Source organism: Sceloporus occidentalis, unplaced genomic scaffold (genome assembly GCF_023333645.1).
Source record: "Sceloporus occidentalis isolate IW3139 unplaced genomic scaffold, rSceOcc1.0.p SCAF_16, whole genome shotgun sequence".
Taxonomy (NCBI): domain Eukaryota; kingdom Metazoa; phylum Chordata; class Lepidosauria; order Squamata; family Phrynosomatidae; genus Sceloporus; species Sceloporus occidentalis.
This window is the reverse complement of record NW_028316996.1, coordinates 4,934,382-4,952,091: the sequence shown is the minus strand read 5'-3', so window position 1 is coordinate 4,952,091 and position 17,710 is coordinate 4,934,382. Positions and strand designations below refer to the sequence as shown.

At 39.7% G+C, this 17,710-nt stretch overlaps 1 protein-coding gene across 1 annotated transcript in view; it reads right to left on the bottom strand.

Moving 5' to 3' along the window:
- The window catches only part of LOC149302961 (tRNA-uridine aminocarboxypropyltransferase 2-like), a 78,145-nt gene that overhangs the window by 30,914 nt on the left and 29,521 nt on the right, over nt 1-17,710 (bottom strand). The window contains exons 3-4 of the mRNA XM_089481723.1: nt 11,796-11,890; nt 4,951-5,143 (exon numbers count right to left, since the gene is read on the bottom strand). Coding sequence (XP_089337849.1) covers nt 4,951-5,143; nt 11,796-11,890 — 288 coding nt within the window. The remainder of the gene's footprint in view (nt 1-4,950; nt 5,144-11,795; nt 11,891-17,710) is intronic.

Genomic DNA, 17,710 nt, shown 5'->3' with positions numbered 1-17,710 from the left:
CACAAGTAATATACCGTATTGACTTTATTATAGGGAGCACCCATCGCACAGATGTTCACAGGCTGCCAGAGAGGAGGATACAGGTCCCGATACGCTCAGACAACCTCTGCTGCTGCTGGCCGGTTCTTCCGATAGGGCTTCTATGGTGGAGCACCGTGCCAGGTAACGCATCGTGCAGACGTCCACCAGCTGTCGGAGAGGAGCAGGGACCTTGATCCTAACCTTGCTGTTTGCCCGCAACAGGGCTAAATGAAACAGAAAAAAACGAAACACCTGCCCAGCTCCCGGAACTGCATGTCCCAGGCTTCGGGCGATATGAATTGCGCACCCCTGCGCTAAATCCCGATTATAGGCCGCACCCCCAGACTTAAAGTGGGGGAAAAGTGCGCCCTATAATCAGGCAAATATGGTAAATGCAGTATTTTCTGGTTATATCATACTAATTATTAACCCATTTCTTCAATGGGAAAGTTCTAGATTTTGATTAGTTCCTTTCGATTAGTGTTCATTTAGCCATAGTGTGTGTTTCCAAACAAAGGGACCTAATTCAGTATCCATAAATATGATTAGACGAGCTAGCAAAAGGTAGCGGAATTAATTTGGCAGGAAGAATATAAGCCAGAGCCATTTTAGAACCAGATTGGCTTACAGACATGAACTGACCACCCCCTGGCCATTCATTCATTCCACTCAGACACCGTCAGGAACCTCTTTTGCAGAGGAGAAGTCAGTTTGGTCTGTACGCTGGGTTCACAAGCTGGCATACAGACCTTTATGGAAGAGGCTCCTGCTTGTGTCTGGTTGGAGGCTGAGGAATGACTAGGTAAACGTATTCCAACCTACTGCTGGCTTGGCCACATCTAACTCTAAACACAATACTTCAAGGTTTTCTCTGTCATGTTCTTGTACCGTCTGCCTTTGTTCTCTTCATTTCTACATAAAACTTAACAGAAAATCCTATTTTACTCAAAGGCAGTATATTTGATAACATGGAAAAAAATACATTTAAAATAGATTTATTAAAGCTACACATAGCTTGTGCTTTTTGTTCTTCAATCAGTATTAATGTTTACTTTGTTTGATTTAACACCCTTAATGACCAATAATGTGCCATCATGTAAAAGCAGTCACTTAACGACCAATGACGTACCTGGCACGGAAATGACGTACCTGACATGGAAAGAGTTAAAATACTAGCATTTCAAATACCCAATGGGTGTCTACTTTAAAAAAATGAATGGTTTCATGGGGTAAATTTTAGTGGCTGGGTTAAAAGATGTCCCAAATATGGCACAGACACAGACTGACCAAAATGAAAAAAGTGCACTTCTCAAATGTGTCCTTTTAGGCTCAACAACCAGACAAACCCATGCATGGGTAGTATCACTGTACTCAAGAGATGTTGCTGAACACACATATTGGGGTGTTGTTTGACAGTGACATACACCAGGAGCTGTAAATTCACACCTGAAGTACAATTTGTTTGGCATTAGCCGGCTTGAAAGATGTCCCAAATAGCCCATGGGTTATGGTTTTGAAATAGCAAAACGCTACTTGTACTTTTTGCCTATAACTTGCAAAAAAAAGCAAAAAACATATTTCTAAACTCAGGACAAATAGTAGAATCTATTTAGTACATGTACAGGCTAAATGGGTTAAATGGCATCTGAAGAAAGCCCTTCTTTTCCAGGGTACACTAAATAGGAGAGGAGAAAATTGAAACTAAACAAGAGCAGTGCAAAAGTGTTAAAACAGCCTTGGTTACGAAAAATAAAAAACAGCCTGGTCCTTAAAAGGGTTAAACGTCTGCTTTACCTCAAAGAAACAATGATTTATGGTAAAAGGTGGCAAAACAAGCATATGGATAGATTTCTTGTCGTGCCGTTATTTCCCATCTCTTACCGCCAACCTTACAGAGGCAACCAGAATCGATCCCCTTCCACTAAAGAATGACAGTTGCCTCTCTCTTCATGTAATCCCAGACAGACTCGATGATGTTGAGATCAGGGCTCTGTGCGGGGCATTCCATCTCTTCCAGTACAGTATGTATGGTGTCATTGTCATCCTGAGGCCAATTAGATGCCTCTTTGGTGGTATTGCATGATGCTTAAGTATCTGCCTGTACTTCTCAGCACCGAGACACCTAAGTCTAACCAAATACCAAACTTCATTTGCAGAAATTGAACTTCTACCATGATTCACTGTTTCCTGCCATTCTTGTGTTTTTGTGAATAGTTGAGTCACTTGGCCTTGCTTCCACATTGGAGGTATGGCTTTTTGGCTGCAAGTTTTCCATGAAAATCACTTCTAACGTCTTTGGACAGTAGGTGGGTGTAACAGGGTTCCACTGTTTTCAGCCAATACAGAGCTCATGGCACTGTTGGACATCTTCTGATTGCTAAGGGAAGTAAGCATGGTGTGTCTTTCATCTGCTGCACCAAGTTTCCTTGGCCGACCACTGTGTCTAAGGTCCTCAACATTGTCCATTTCTTTGTGCTTGTTCAAAAGATCTTGGGAAGAACATCTGGAAACCCCTGTCTGCCTTGAAATTTCTGCCTTGGAAGAGACCTTGCTGATGCAGTATAACTACCTTGCGTTTTGTTGCTGTGCTCAGTCTTGTCAACATTTTTAACACTTGCCAAACTTTTGAACAGTACTGTACGTATGTACATATTTATCATTTTTAATCTAAACATTTCACAGGTTTACGTAGTATACAAACCCAACTGAAAGGGGGTTGATTCACATGAAAGTCACTGATCATCTTCTGATATAGTCTATAGCAACTAGCGAAAACGCTGTGTAATTCTTGCAAATTTCTCACCAAAGGTACATATGCCACTGTGTTCTTTTGAGTACATTGATGTGACAACATAACTCAGATAAAAACTGTTGGGTTATGATGTGACTCTTTCACTTTACTACACAAAGTAAATGCTAGATTACTGTGTTTTAGGATAAATAGATGCAATTATCTTAAAATAACAAGAGATCACATACATAAGAAGAACAGCATGTTATAATGCAGAATCAATGAGAGAAAATACTGCATTCTGGAATTCCAGTATCATAACAAAATATTTAGCTATGCTCGGACAAAATCAGTTTAGTGTCACAGTAAGGTCAACAAAACCTTGCTTGTTTCAAATTAAAAAAAGAAAGTCCCCCAACTACAAGACTGAATGATGTGTACTGTGGGCTTCTAAGGATAACTGGTGCCAGTACATTATATACCGTATTTGCTCGATTATAAGACGAGGTTTTTTTCAGAGCAAATGCTCTGAAAAATACCCCTCGTCTTCTAATCGGGGTCGTCTTCTAATCAGACCTCAAATAGAGTCTGATTAGGAGACTAAGATCCAGATCCCCCGCACCGCTGCAGGGGACCTGGATCCTCCTGTCTCACCCCCCCCCCCCATCATACACACACTTACCGGTGCTTCCTGCTGTATTGCCGGGGCAGCGGGTTGACGTCTACGCGATCCGCGTAGACAACGTCCGCTGCAGCCGGAAGGAGGTGTGGCTAGCAGCGGGGGTTGTCTGCGTCCGTCGCGCAAACCTTCCCCGACTGTCAGAGATCAGAGTTCCCCGCACCGGTGCGGGGAACTCTGATCTCTGACAGCCGGGGAAAGTATACGCGACGGACGGATACAAACCCCCGCTGCCAACTCCACCTCCTTCCGGCTGCAGCAGAAGGCGACGTCAACCCGCTGCCCCGGCTGGAAGCACCGGTAAGAGAGGGCTGAGAGGGGAGGGGAGGGGAGAGTGTGTGTGTGTGTGTGTGTTAGTTAAATGGGGGTATAGGGTGTGTGTGTGTGTGTGTGTGTTAAATGGGGGCATAGGGCATTTCTGGAGTGGCGTTAAGGGGGCATTTAATAGAGCACTCTGCCTCCTGAAATGCCTTATACACCTATATGCCACTCTGCCCCATAATATGCATTTTAACCCCCTAAATGCCAGAGTGGCATATAGGGGTATAAGGCATTTCTGGAGGCAGAGTGCTCTATACAATGCCTTTTAACTCCCTTAATGCCACTCTGCCTCCTGAAATGCCTTATACCTCCCTATATGCCACTCTGCCCCATAATATGCATTTTAACCCCCTAAATGCCAGAATGGGATATAGGGGTATAAGGCATTTCTGGAGGCAGAGTGGCATATAGGGGTATAAGGCATTTCTGGAGGCAGAGTGGCACATAGGGGGTCAAAAGGCATACCATGGGGCACAGTGGCATATAGAGGGTTAAAAGGCATATCATGGGCCACAGTGCCATATTGGAGTGGCAAGCCTGGGGGCAGATGTGCGTAACTGGGGGACAGGTTGGAAAATACAAGAAATAAAAACAAAAAAAATATTTTTCTCAATCATAGCTTTTATTAAAAAAAATAGTTTACATGAATTAACATTTACTGGTAAAACTTTTTTCCTTTAGGGTCGTCTTAGATTCAGGCTTTTTCTTTTTTTCCTAAGTTAATATTCAGATTTTGGGGGGTCGTCTTATAATCAGGGTCGTCTTATAATCGAGCAAATACGGTATATATGGATATGATGGATATGGTTTTTGAGAGTCAATAGTTTTTTTATTCTTAATTTCTACAAAGATATATCCCTTAAGGTTTATCATTATCTGGCAAATCTCTATAAGCAAGGCTTGGAATAGATAATAACAACAACACATGAATGTCAACGTTCTTCTATTTTTACTGTGTGTTGTATGAGAGATATCAAAGATATAACTGTTTGCGGTGTGAGTCAGTGATCTCCTCTGCAATAACCAGATAATACGTTTATAAAGGATGTTTCTAAAGCTATAGACATGCAGAAATTTTAAGAATCATCACTTTATTACTCACCTTGGTTTGTGGATTCTTTCACTTTAAAAATGCATTATAAAGACATTTCAAATTAAATAATAGCTTTGATGTAATTTTAGTGTGGCTTTAATGTACCTGTTTTGGAAGTCGAAAAAGAGAATTTTTGTAAAATATGTCCTTGGCTTGACTCCAGGTTCCATCTATGATAATAAGGGAGCATGGGTGCTGAACATCTGCCAGGGACATTTCTTCCAAATTACAAGCTTCAGCGCCAGGATACAGAATTAAAGTGCTAGAGTCCTTGCAAACAGATGCGAGTTCTGGATACCTACAATGACAGCCAGAAGATAATTGCACAGCAAGCAAAAACTACATTTCTCTAGATATCATCTTAAAAAATGGGTCCTCCATAGATGAGATGATACACATACACACACATACATACATACATACATACTACCCTTCAGTTTGGGGTTACATTCCAAATCGGCGCAGACGTAATTGTTGTAAATGACTATTGTAGCTGGAAATGGCTGATTTTCAAGGAAATAGCTTCTTAGTACAGAGGCCCTTTATCACGCCCATCACTCCTGTGACCCCAAACTTTTGAACATTAGTGTGTGTATATATGTATGTATATATATTTTCCAGTTGACAGATTTTTTTTATAATCAATTCTTTTCTTATTGATTTCTTTTCTGTTTATTATTTTGCGTGACAGTGGTTAATGTTTATTATATTTATTGTTAAAGGATTTCTGGGTGGCATTTCTATGAATTACATGCAATGCAATCAGGGTAACAACATGTACTTCACCTGACTGCAACCTAAAATGTTCCTGTCATTTTGGATATCTAGACTAGAGTACTTACAAGAGAAAAGGCTACGATTATACATCAGTGTGTTTCTCCTGAAGGGGGAGGTTGGTGTGTCCTAGGCTGGATGAATATATTTTGTAATGTATATTTTTGTAAAATAGTTTCCAATTATATTTTTTTTGTTGCAACAGAAAGTGTTGGCTCTTCATGATGTATAATGAGGTCAGGAAAGTAACATAACAGCTAACTAACAAATTCCCATGTTAGTGAGTAAGCCACCAGGAATCGGGGCTACATAATACATAGTTTTAAAAAATTCCCATTGGCTAGAAAAAGAGTCATATATTGTTTATTTTTAAATAGCAGACATATTTGTAAATATATTTCTTTAATAATAATTAAATTGGTGGTAAAGTGAATAGATGAAGAGTGATGTTAGAGAAAAACATTACAGAGACTTATGTTTTTAAAGAAATATCTTGAGATTTTAATAAAAAGCACTTTAAAGCGATAATGGCTACTAAACTCCATAAAACAAGGGATTGCTCAAGATCATATACCATTTCCTTTGTATTCCTACACAGTTGGCGTAAATAATGTAAATGTATATTTGAGAAGGAAATAAAAAACATCGGATAAACTTTTTTTTTTTTTTAAAGAACAAGCACACATTAAACTTAATTAATTTGTAACAAAAAATATACTGATTGCTATATGTGCTAAAATCTAAAATGTTTTATGGCTAGTTGACACAAGACCACCATCTGCATAGCTCAACAAGAGCAGAAGAGTGCTTGCTGGAGCTTACACCTCTAGCACCTTGCTTAGCACTTTGGACTTTAAAGTTATAGTGTGGCTTGGTGCGTTCATTGGATACATGGTCATTCCACTTTGGAAATAGATTGGCTATTGTGTACAGCAATGTGGACGTTTCTTATGGCGTGAGGAGTCCAGCTCTGCTCTCGCACACAGCTGAACAACCCACACAGCATCTGCCACAGGTCAGCTCATGCCAAGCTACCGGTGTCTGGTTCATCATACTTTGTTGGTTGAAATATGGTTAGTATTGCATGGAGTAGTTTATTATTAGGAAATATGCTGATTTCCCTAGGCTCCTAGTTAGTATTTTCAATCTTTGAGCATGGGAACAGCGTTAGGTCACACCTTTATGTCACACATACTCTGTGCGTATTTCCCACCTCTCTAAGGTTTAAGTCGAGCTAGCCCCTACCCATGACCAAAGCCATATCTGAAGGAGAGTGCCCGGCATCCAACCCTGAGAATTTCCCATGTATGCTTATTTAATATAGACTCATCTCACATCTCATCTTACTCTTACATCATGCCTTCATTTTAGACATGATGTTAAGTTACTTCATGTTAACCTTACGTGATATTGCCTTCTCATTATTATGGTATTTGCCAACAAAAAATAACCTCATGTTACCGTAGATTTAAACCACATTGACAGACTGAAACATCTCATGGATGTTTAAATGTTTTTACGTAATGCTGCAGCTTTTAGAGAACATTATACTGTATTTTTGAGTGTACTTTATACATTCGATACAGCTTATATAGCTGAAGTATGCACCAGCCCAGTTAATAAGGCAATTTATATAATTAGTTTTTAAGCAAAATTAAAAAAATACTTTTTTTCCAACTTGCGTAATATCTGTAACCAATCTGTAAGTAAGAAGACTGTCTGAGTAGGAAATGTACTAAATTAAGTACCATTTGTTCTTTTGGAGACAATGATATCCTTAGTCAATACATCATTACAAGAGAGCTTATCTTGTTCTTGAGTGACAAAGTACAATAATGCTAGAACTGTGCAACCAGGTCTGTTTCATCCGAATTTTACTTACTTGGCACAAGACTGAATTCTAATTTAGACAGAAAAATAACATGTTTTCACGTTCTTCTTCTACCATAATTTCAAGTATTTGTTTCAAACTGGTGATAAAAATAAAAACTTGGCCCAAGGATTTTACACGGTATAAAGTAGGGCTGAAACAACTAATCGATAAAATCGATAATAATCGATAATGAAAATCATTGTCAACGATTTTCATTATCTATTAGTCGAATTGATTTTTATCGATTTTATCCTTATATAATCCGACCTCAAACAGAGATCGGATTATAACACTAGAATCCAGATCCCCCGCAACGCTGCAGGGGACCTGGATTCCCCTCACTGTCGGCCGGTCTCTCACTTCCGTCTCTCGCCCCCTCCGTTACTGCCCTTCACTTATGCTGAGGCTTCTATGAAGCTGCAGTGTAAGTGCCTGTCAGCAACGGAGGTTCACAAAATACCAGGGAGTAGGGAGAGAGGCAGAGTGGTGTATGGGAGGGGGGAGGAGTCAGAGGGGTGTATGGGAGCCACCCTCCCATACACCACTCTGGCTCCTCCCCCTCCCATACGCCACTCTGCCTCTCTACCCGGCTCCCTTGTGTCTTGTGAACCTCCGTTGCTGACAGGAGGCAGAGTGGAGTATGGGAGGGGGGAGGAGGCAGAGTGGTGTATAGGAGGGGAGGAGCCAGAGTGGTGTATGGGAGGGGGGAGGAGCCAGAGTGGTGTATGGGAGGGGGGGGAGGAGGCAGAGTGGAGTATGGGAGGGGGGGAGGAGGCAGAGTGGAGTATGGGAGGGGGGGAGGAGGCAGAGTGGAGTATGGGAGGGGGGGAGGAGGCAGAGTGGAGTATGGGAGGGGGAGGAGGCAGAGTGGAGTATGGGAGGAGGAGGAGGCAGAGTGGTGTATGGGAGGGGGAGGAGGCAGAGTGCTGTATGGGAGGGGGGAGGAGGCAGAGTGGTGTATGGGAGGGGGAGGAGGCAGAGTGCTGTATGGGAGGGGGGAGGAGGCAGAGTGGTGTATGGGAGGGGGGAGGAGGCAGAGTGGTGTATGGGAGGGGGGAGGGGGCAGAGTGGTGTATGGGGGGTATAATGAATTTCAGGGAGGCAGAATGGCATATCTGGGGGAGTTAGAGTGGTGTATAGGGGAGGTAGAGTGGTGCATGGGGGGTATAATGAATTTCAGAGTGGCATATCTGGGGGAGGCAGAGTGGTGAATCAGGGAGAATTTCAGGGTGGTGCAGGGCATTTATGTGGAGCGGAGTGGCATATCAGGGTGCACAGTGGCATATAGGGAGGTATAAGGCATAAATGGGGGCGAGTGGCATATTGGAAGTTCTAAGGCATATAGGGGGTATAAGGCATATCGATATTAGGCATATCAGGGGGGAATAAGACATATCTGGGGGTAAAAGGTATATCAGGGGGCTCAGTTGGATATCACTGGCATATAAGGAGTATAAGGCATATCGGGGGCACAGTGGCATATCGGGGGCACAGTGGAATCCCTGGCATATAAGCGGTATAAGGCATATATGGGGCAGAGTGGCAAGCTGGGGGTCAGATGTGCATAACTGGGGGCAGTTTGGTAAATAAAAGAAAATATAAACAAGGCTTTTTTCTCAGTTTTTATTAACTGAAAAATAGTTATCATATGAATTAATATTTACTAATAACTTTGTATTAAAACCTAGTTTGAGAAACACTGTTTGGGTTCTTGTAGCTTTTATTATTATGTCAGTAAAATAAGAAGGTGAATAGCGAGAGGCCATTGCAATAAAGAGATGAAAGTGTAAATTGTACGTTTTTTATTACATTATTTTAAATTAAAAAAAATTTCATTTTTTATCCGATTAATCGAAAAAATAATTGGTCAACTAATCGATTATTAAAATAATCGTTAGTTGCAGCCCTAATATAAACCACATTATTTACTGACACCACAACGGAGAATTCGGGAGTTAATGATGGACTTTGTTATCCAAATTGATGAACTAAATAATTCTCTATATTATTTCATTATTTCTTGTAAAATACACAGATTTTTTACATTTTTTTTTATTATTTCTGGGTGAAAGTTTAAAAGCAATGTAACTTATTTTGCAATTAAATAAGGCTCTGTTTTTTCGCAACAGGAAAAACATGCCCTTGTTGTCGTAACTGTGCTCCTTAAACAATACAGTATAAATTAATGTTATATAAATCAGTAATATTAGAGTACTAGCACAAAAGTCTGTCACTAAAATCATATGCCATTTTTTCTTTCCTTCGCTCTTTTTTTCTCTGCCTCTCCCTAAAAGTCATAGACCGAGATCACAACATGCAAATTGGAACACAGGACGAGACAAGGTCCAGTCATTCTAAAATTGCCACAATACGTCTCCTTCCGTATGTATAGGGAGATGGAAACACTAACTCCGTTTTATTACTACTGTGTCGATTGTACGTTTTGACTGCTTTGTAATGTTTACAATGCTAAAAGAAAACATGAATTTAGCAGCACAAAAAAATAAAAATGTATGGTGTCTCAGCAGCTATCACCTTGTGATGTCTTATTAAGACTCAAAGTGACATTTATAGCAAAGCAACATTAAACTAGAGAAATCGAGTTGGAGGAATTGCATAGATATGGCCCAGTCGTAGAAAAAGTGCCCTTGCGGTTCAGTAACTGCTGCAATCGTTTCAAAACCAAACATATCAAACGTTCTTTCATTGGCTATAACAACAGTTATTTCCCTTTGAAAGTGTGTTACAGGCACGATGTCAGTAAATCTCAAGACTGTTGAACTTCACCGCGGGCCGATAATTTTGTAAACTAGAGACAAATCTCTAGTAGAACAGGCACAATTACTAAAAAGATGGTGTCAGTATATAATTAAAGTGGGTACAGAACACTTACGCCGGTAGTCATTGATCAAATCAGTAGAAATCGAACAGTGGTTTGGTGCATAAGGTTAGCTACAGCATAAGAAGTTTTATGTATTTTCTTTTGAAAGAGGGGCAGAATTGACCCTACATAAAATACGACTAAATCTTTGCGGAAATCTCACTGTATAAGTATGCACAGTGATAGAGGGTGTGGGAGAGGGATCAATCCAAGTGCAGCATTGCACTCTTAATTATTTAGATATATTGTAACTCTGTCACAAACTCACTGCCTGAGATGCTCTGCATTTAAATGTGCAAATCGAGGGCTTTCCAGCTGTAAACACTATCTTTGTCTCCGATGCACGTCTGACGAGATGATGGATTGTACTGGTCTACCAAGTAGCTCACAAAGAATCGTATCTTTCTGCTTACACAAACCTGAATCTACGTTAAGAATTATCTATGGAGGATGTCTGATCTTGCAAAGGAAGACCATGGTTGATGATGATCATCCACAAATGTCCATGAAAAAAATTAACGAACAGCCACAAAATTCAGGCTCGCCACACACAGGGTGTAAGGAAAACTCTATGTTCAGGGAGCGTGTGGAGTTCGGTGACAGCGTCCTCTTATGTTTCCTAGTGTTATAGGCACAGACTTTGTCTAGCCTAGTCAGAAATTGGCCCCTAATGACAGGGTTTCCTTTACCTTAAAACACTCCTAATTTTACATTCTGATAATGACCTGGACTATTTTCATAGCTGATATATTTTGCAGCAATCCACACAGCCAAAGTAAAATACAAATGGACTGGGCTATTATTGTCCTAAGGTGCTGGGCTTCCTTCAAATTAGCTACCCAGCAATCAAGCTGAGCAATAGCCCACGAGTACAGACCCTCATATTGTTAATTACCTATCAAACAACTGATAACTAACTATTGCTCTTGGGTCTGTTATTCATAAGCATTTTCATTATTTATTAAACCAACCTGCTGGACTTTAAAAACGTAATCATGTTCTTGTTTAATTGTATGTGCCATTTGCAGGCCCAGTGTCTTTTTACTTACTAGAGTAAAAACAGCGAAAGAAGAATTAACTAATGTGCAACTTCCTACACAAAATCTAAATCCTGCAGTCAAATGTTTTCGGCAAAGTTTTAACGGGTCACAATCAAAAATTTTTGTTGGTTTTCTAAATTAACAGGCAGTTCTGTTAAATGCCACAACTGAGGACAAAAATCACCAAGAGATTGGTACTCTGGAACACTATAAAAGGTGTTACTTCTCCATGCGTCACTTAATAAGAACATAGAGTTCTAACTTGTCCACTAAGGGGGCATTTACTTAACACAGAGAACAGAGTATTAGAACAGAAAAAGCATTTCCAAGTGCATAGGTAGATCTCCCTCGTAAGTATCGCTCCCATTATAAAACTGTTTACCTTTCCTCGCCAAATCGTCGCCCAATCAAAACTTTACACTTGTCTTGCGGAAGGCAGGCAGCTAAAAGGGGTACTGTCCGAAGAACTCTACTCTCCTAAAAGTGGAAGATAAAAATAATAAGCGTTAAATAAAAATATACACAGATCGCGGTTAATAAAATCGTAATTTCCCCAAATATACAAATTATTTTGGGCGTTCATCTCATTTTATAAGCCCAGTTAATACATTTCAATGTATGGCATTCTAAACTGAGAACATCCAGCATGCAAGAAACAACATGGTGTACCCTACTTAAACTAGCAGGCAGCTGGTTGCCGCAGTAAATCCTTTAAGGACCTTGGAGTCTGGGTAGCAACACCCAATTCAGAACATGATAAGAACTGCTTTTTCACAAATGAAAGATGAGATGCTGCAAATGTTATTTGCCTTTATAATGCTAACAAGACAGAGTCTCTAATGTTAAAACGCTTACAACACTGAAGCAGGAAAAAATACATGTTTGGTAAAAAAAAGGTCTAATATATATATATATATATACACACACACATACACAGATGTCCTCACTGCAGATGCTCAGCCTGACATACAGCAGAGACATGATGCCAAAATGCTTGCCTAGCAAAACATGTGTTTCTCATAAGCAAATAAAGTACCCATATAAAATACAGGTGTCACCAATAATGTTAAAATTACAGTGCATTTAATGACATTTACTACAATATTGGCAGTATGCATCTGGATTGGCTACCGCAAAATGCATATCATAACTAGGGCTGCAACTAACGATTATTTGACCGATTATTTTTTCGATTAACCGATTAATCGGATAAAAAAATTTACATTTTTCATTTATTTAAAATAATTTAATAAACAGATGATGTTAAATACAAACAGCAGAATAAAAAAAAAAACTTTGATAAAATGCATTTCTTGTCTTTATTTCCTAACCAGGCCCCCCAATTTATACACATTTGAGCCCAGACATGCCACGCTGCCTCCCACATATACCACTCCACGCTGCCTCCCACATATGCCACGCTGCCTCCCACATATGCCACTCCACCCCCACATATGCCACTGTGCCTGATACGCCTTATACCCCCTGATACACCACTCCATCCTCCCCAGACATGCCACACTGCCTCCCAGACATGCCACGCTGCCCTCCCCACATATGCCTTATATACCGTAGATGCATTATACCCCCAGATATGTCACTCCATCCTCCCCAGATATGCCTTATACCCCCCAGATACCTAATAGTCCCCTCATAGAGTCACAGACCTGTTCACAGCACACTGACACCATACTTTTATAAATAAGTACTGGGTTAATCTTAGTCCTCAGTCCTCATCATTAAATTAACCCTAAACACCCCATTAACCATAACTACCCCTAAATTAACCCTAAAGACCCCATCAACCACAACAGCCCCTAAATTAACCCTAAACACCCCATTAACCACAACTGCCTCAAATTAACCCCAAACACCCCATTAAACATAGCTGCCCCTAAATTAACCCTAAACACCCCATTAACCCTAAATACCCCATTAACCACAGCTGCCCCTAAATTAACCCTAAACACCCCATTAACCATAGCTGCCCCTAAACACCCCATTAACCATAACTGCCCCTAAATTAACCCTAAACACCCCATTAACCATAACTGCCCCTAAATTAACCATAAACACCCCATTAACCATAACTGCCCCTAAATTAACCCCACCTCCCCTAACTTTCAGTAGCCCAAATATTAATTTTATACTTACAGTTAGATGAGTGTCACAGCCATGTGGTTCTGGCCTTCTGGGAGAAGGAAGGGGCGGGGCCAGTTGTCACAGTGATTACAGGGAGGGGCTGGTAAGTAGGAGCTGCTGCTGTGAGTCAGACTAAACGGATTATATAACGAGGGGTATTTTTCAGAGCGTTTCCTCTGAAAAAACCCTCATTTTATAATCGATAAAAATCGATTCAACTAATCGATAATGAAATTCGTTGGCAACGATTTTCATTATCGATTATTATCGATTTTATCGATTAGTTGTTGCAGCCCTAATCATAACATCAAAGTTAAAATATTAATCTGTCTACAAATGACACTATTGTATTTGTATGACATCATAATGATAATCTTAATCTTTGGCACTGTTAGTATATTAATTAGGGCTATAAAACATAACAATTAGAGCATTATTAAGTAATTAGATACGTATTTTGTTACTTTACAAATGGATGGGGAATATGTATTCATTGTATATAGGGAGTATTATGATCAGTTTCATGATGGACTGATTTAATAAACCTATAAAGTTCCTTTTCACCCAGGCATGGGGAATATTTTACCCACTGACTTCTTTAATAGTGAGAGAAAAACAGATGTACAGCACTGTGCAAATGTTTTATTGTGTGAAAAAAATTATGTAAAATAAGAATGCTTTGGAAAGTTGACATATTAATAGTTTCTTTTTTTATCATTTTACAAACTGCAAAGTGAGTGAACAGAGGAAAAATCTAAATGAAATCAGAACCCTTTGCCTTCAAAACAGCATCAGTTCTTCTAGGTCAGGTATTTTGTAGGCTATATAGTTAGGTGTATGATTAAACAATTATACCAAACAGGTGCTAATGATCATCTATTTAATATGTAGGTTGAATCACCATATTCAACCTACATATTCAAATAGAAACAGATGTGTAAGAGGAATCAAACTGAGTGAGGAGCAGCCAAACTCACTAACAAGGTGAGGTTGTTGAATTGAGTTAAATGTCAAAAGTCCTACACAATGGCAGGAGTGAGCACAGCAACAAGACAAAAGGTAGCTAGACTTCATCAGCAAGATCTCCCCTAGGCAGAAATTTCAAGGCAGACATGGATTTCCAGATGTTGTGTCACATAATTTTTTTTTTTAAGAAGCACAAAGAAACTGGCAATTTTAAGCACTGTAGTGGTCAGCTAAGTAAACTTCACGCTTACTTCCCTTCACAATCAGTCCAGCAGTGCCATCAGCACTCGCAGAAAACAGTGCAACCTTAGTACACTCATCTACTGTCCAGAGAAGCCTGGTCAGAAGTGGTCTTCATAAAACACTTCCAAAAAACACACTTCCAATGTGGAAACAAGGCCAATCAACTCAACTATTCTCAAAAACACAGGAACTACAATGCAGAAAAACGGCAGTAGGTGCTCTGGCTTGAAATATTCGGTTGTAACTGAAGGCAGTTTGTTCGCTGAAGGGCTGGAGAGTGACACAAGAATGAGTGTTTGCAGGCAACATTGAAGCATGGCGGGGGACTCCTTGCAAGTCTGAGGCTGCATTTTTGCAAACAGAGTTGGGGATTTGGTCAGAATGTATGGTCTCCTCAGAAGTACAGGCATACACTTATTCATCATGCAATACCATCAGGGTGACATCCGATTGGCCTCAAATTATTTCTGCACCATGACAAAGACCCAAACATACAGCCAAAGTCATTTAGAACTATCTGAAGTGTAAGGAAGAACAAGGAGTCCTGAAAGTAATGGTATGGCCCACAGAAAGCCCTGATCTACACATCATTGAGTCTATCTGGTATAACAAAAAGAGAGGGAAACAAATGAGGCTGCCTAAATTTTCCTGCCTAAATCGACACAGGAATTGTAGTTAGTTCTCCAAGATGTATTAACAGCAACTATTAACATGTTTATTCTTGAAAGCATTCTTACATTACAGCATTTTTTCACACCTGACTAAAACTTTTGCACAGTACTGTACGTATTACAGGAACTCTAGAACGTACACATCTGAAAAGATATACAAGATGCAGTATGTTAACATTCTAGGCTAGGAATGAAGTCTCCCTCTATGGAAAAAAGAGGAGGTTTTTTACATTATATATTTCAAGTATACATAACTGTAATTTGTGGAGAGACAATTCTGGCAATTGTGTCTCTAAGGAAGTATTTTTGCTTCCCTTGGTTTTGCCATGGAAGAAACTGGATTGATACTTGGCATCTTCCCAGGGCAGGAACCCAGAGATCTAGCAGGACATGTAGGCATGGCTAATTAATCCCAGGTAGTTTTGAGTAGGAAGGAAAGTAGGCAAGGCTCAATGTTTCTCCTCCTTCCTGGAGAAGCTGAAAGTGACCTGAAGACCAGGGAAAGCAGTCTGTAGAGTTTGCAGACATGTTGATAAGCTGAGGCCATGTTGTGCCAGGCGCTCGCCCTTTATGTTCAGTGAAAACAATTCATTGTGTTTTGAAAAGGAAAAAAAAAATAGCCGAATCCTTCGAACTTAGTGAACACTATGGTTATAAACAATCAAATGGTTTTACATTAGTTATCACTGATTATCCGATGTACTCTAGAGATTTGTTTTAGAGGAAATGAGACCTAACATCATACACATTCTATTTACATTTTATTAACAGACTCGTTTTCAACTCTGCGATTTAGATGCTACAAATTTTATGCCAAATAGTTTCACATTTGTTAGTGTTTACTCATCACCTGACACATTTATTTCAATGCTATAATTCTCTGTGCTAAATGTCTGCTGTCTAAAATATATTGGGTGATTAGATGCACGTTTATACCTAATAACACGAGCAGCCTTCTTTTCCCATATATATTTTATGAGGATTTTTTACCTTTAGTGAGATTCATTAAACACAAAAGATATTTTTTTTCCTATTTGTCTGAATTTTAACAACTATTAGAAAGGAGTATGCAGCTGGCATTTTGCCAGTTCCCAAAACAGTCATAATCGAGGGAAGAGAAACCCTCATTAAACAGGCAGAGCTATTAATTACTATATGTTAATTATGAAATATCCTAATCACCAGGGGTTTGTTCATTTAGCAAGAAACGGTAGAAAAGCTGTCTAAGATTAAGCATTTAACTTCACTTAAATCTTTCATCCTGGGATACATTCCCTAAAATGTGCGGCTGGGCGCCAGGATTACACGCAGGCCATGCATCAGTACAGAGATCTATGCCGGGCCGGCAGCTGCACAGACCTCTACTTCCATGAAAGGACCCTATGGTAGGTCTGGGCCCAGGGCATGTGCCCCTTTTGCCCTGCCTTGAGCAGAGATGCATATCGCTTGGTTATATTGGACACAGAAGTCTGATTTTCTATCTCAAATAACTTACCAATGCATGCTCCAAGTTGCATGCAGTAAAATGCACTTAAGGTCCACGCCAAATGAGCTTCAACATGCGTTAAAAACGTGGGGACTAAACTGTCCCTTTAAACTAAAATATTAAAAATCATCAAAGTAAAATATCGACAACGTGATCCACTTTTCCCACTGTATTTTTTTTTTTAGAGTTAAGATTTATTTTGTGTACAGGCATTTCAGATTGCCTTAAATCTCCTTCTATCTTCCAAAATTGTCAACAACTTATCCACCACCCTGTTAAGGAATAATGATATGATAAAATGTACTTGTTCGTACATATGCATTTTTGCAGGCTTAATAAGGATGCTCGATTTCTGCTCCAATTTAAAAGGACTACTTGAAATCTCTTCTAGACTGGTACAAACTTTCTTTCTGATTTGAGTGGAAGCCAAGGGCTCACCAGCTATCAGCAGGGTTCTTAGTTGCTTTTAATGTAAAATATTTTAATAAGGACTTTTGAGCAAATCACTGTACTTTCAAGTATTTATTTTCTGCATCTTTCTATTCATGAGTACACGGCTTCTCAGAAATTTTCCCCCATACAACTTGGGAGATTGGAGATTCGGGCTCAGTTAATTAAAAATTAGAAACATTTAAATGTCAAGCAGAACAGCCAAGTAAAAGCACAGACTTGCAAAGTGAAAACAAGCAGGAGGTTATCCCAAGAGGGCTGGTGATGCATTGAAAAACAAGAGATATAATCAAAAAACGTGCTAATGCGTTAAACATTTAAACATATGGAAACCAAGCT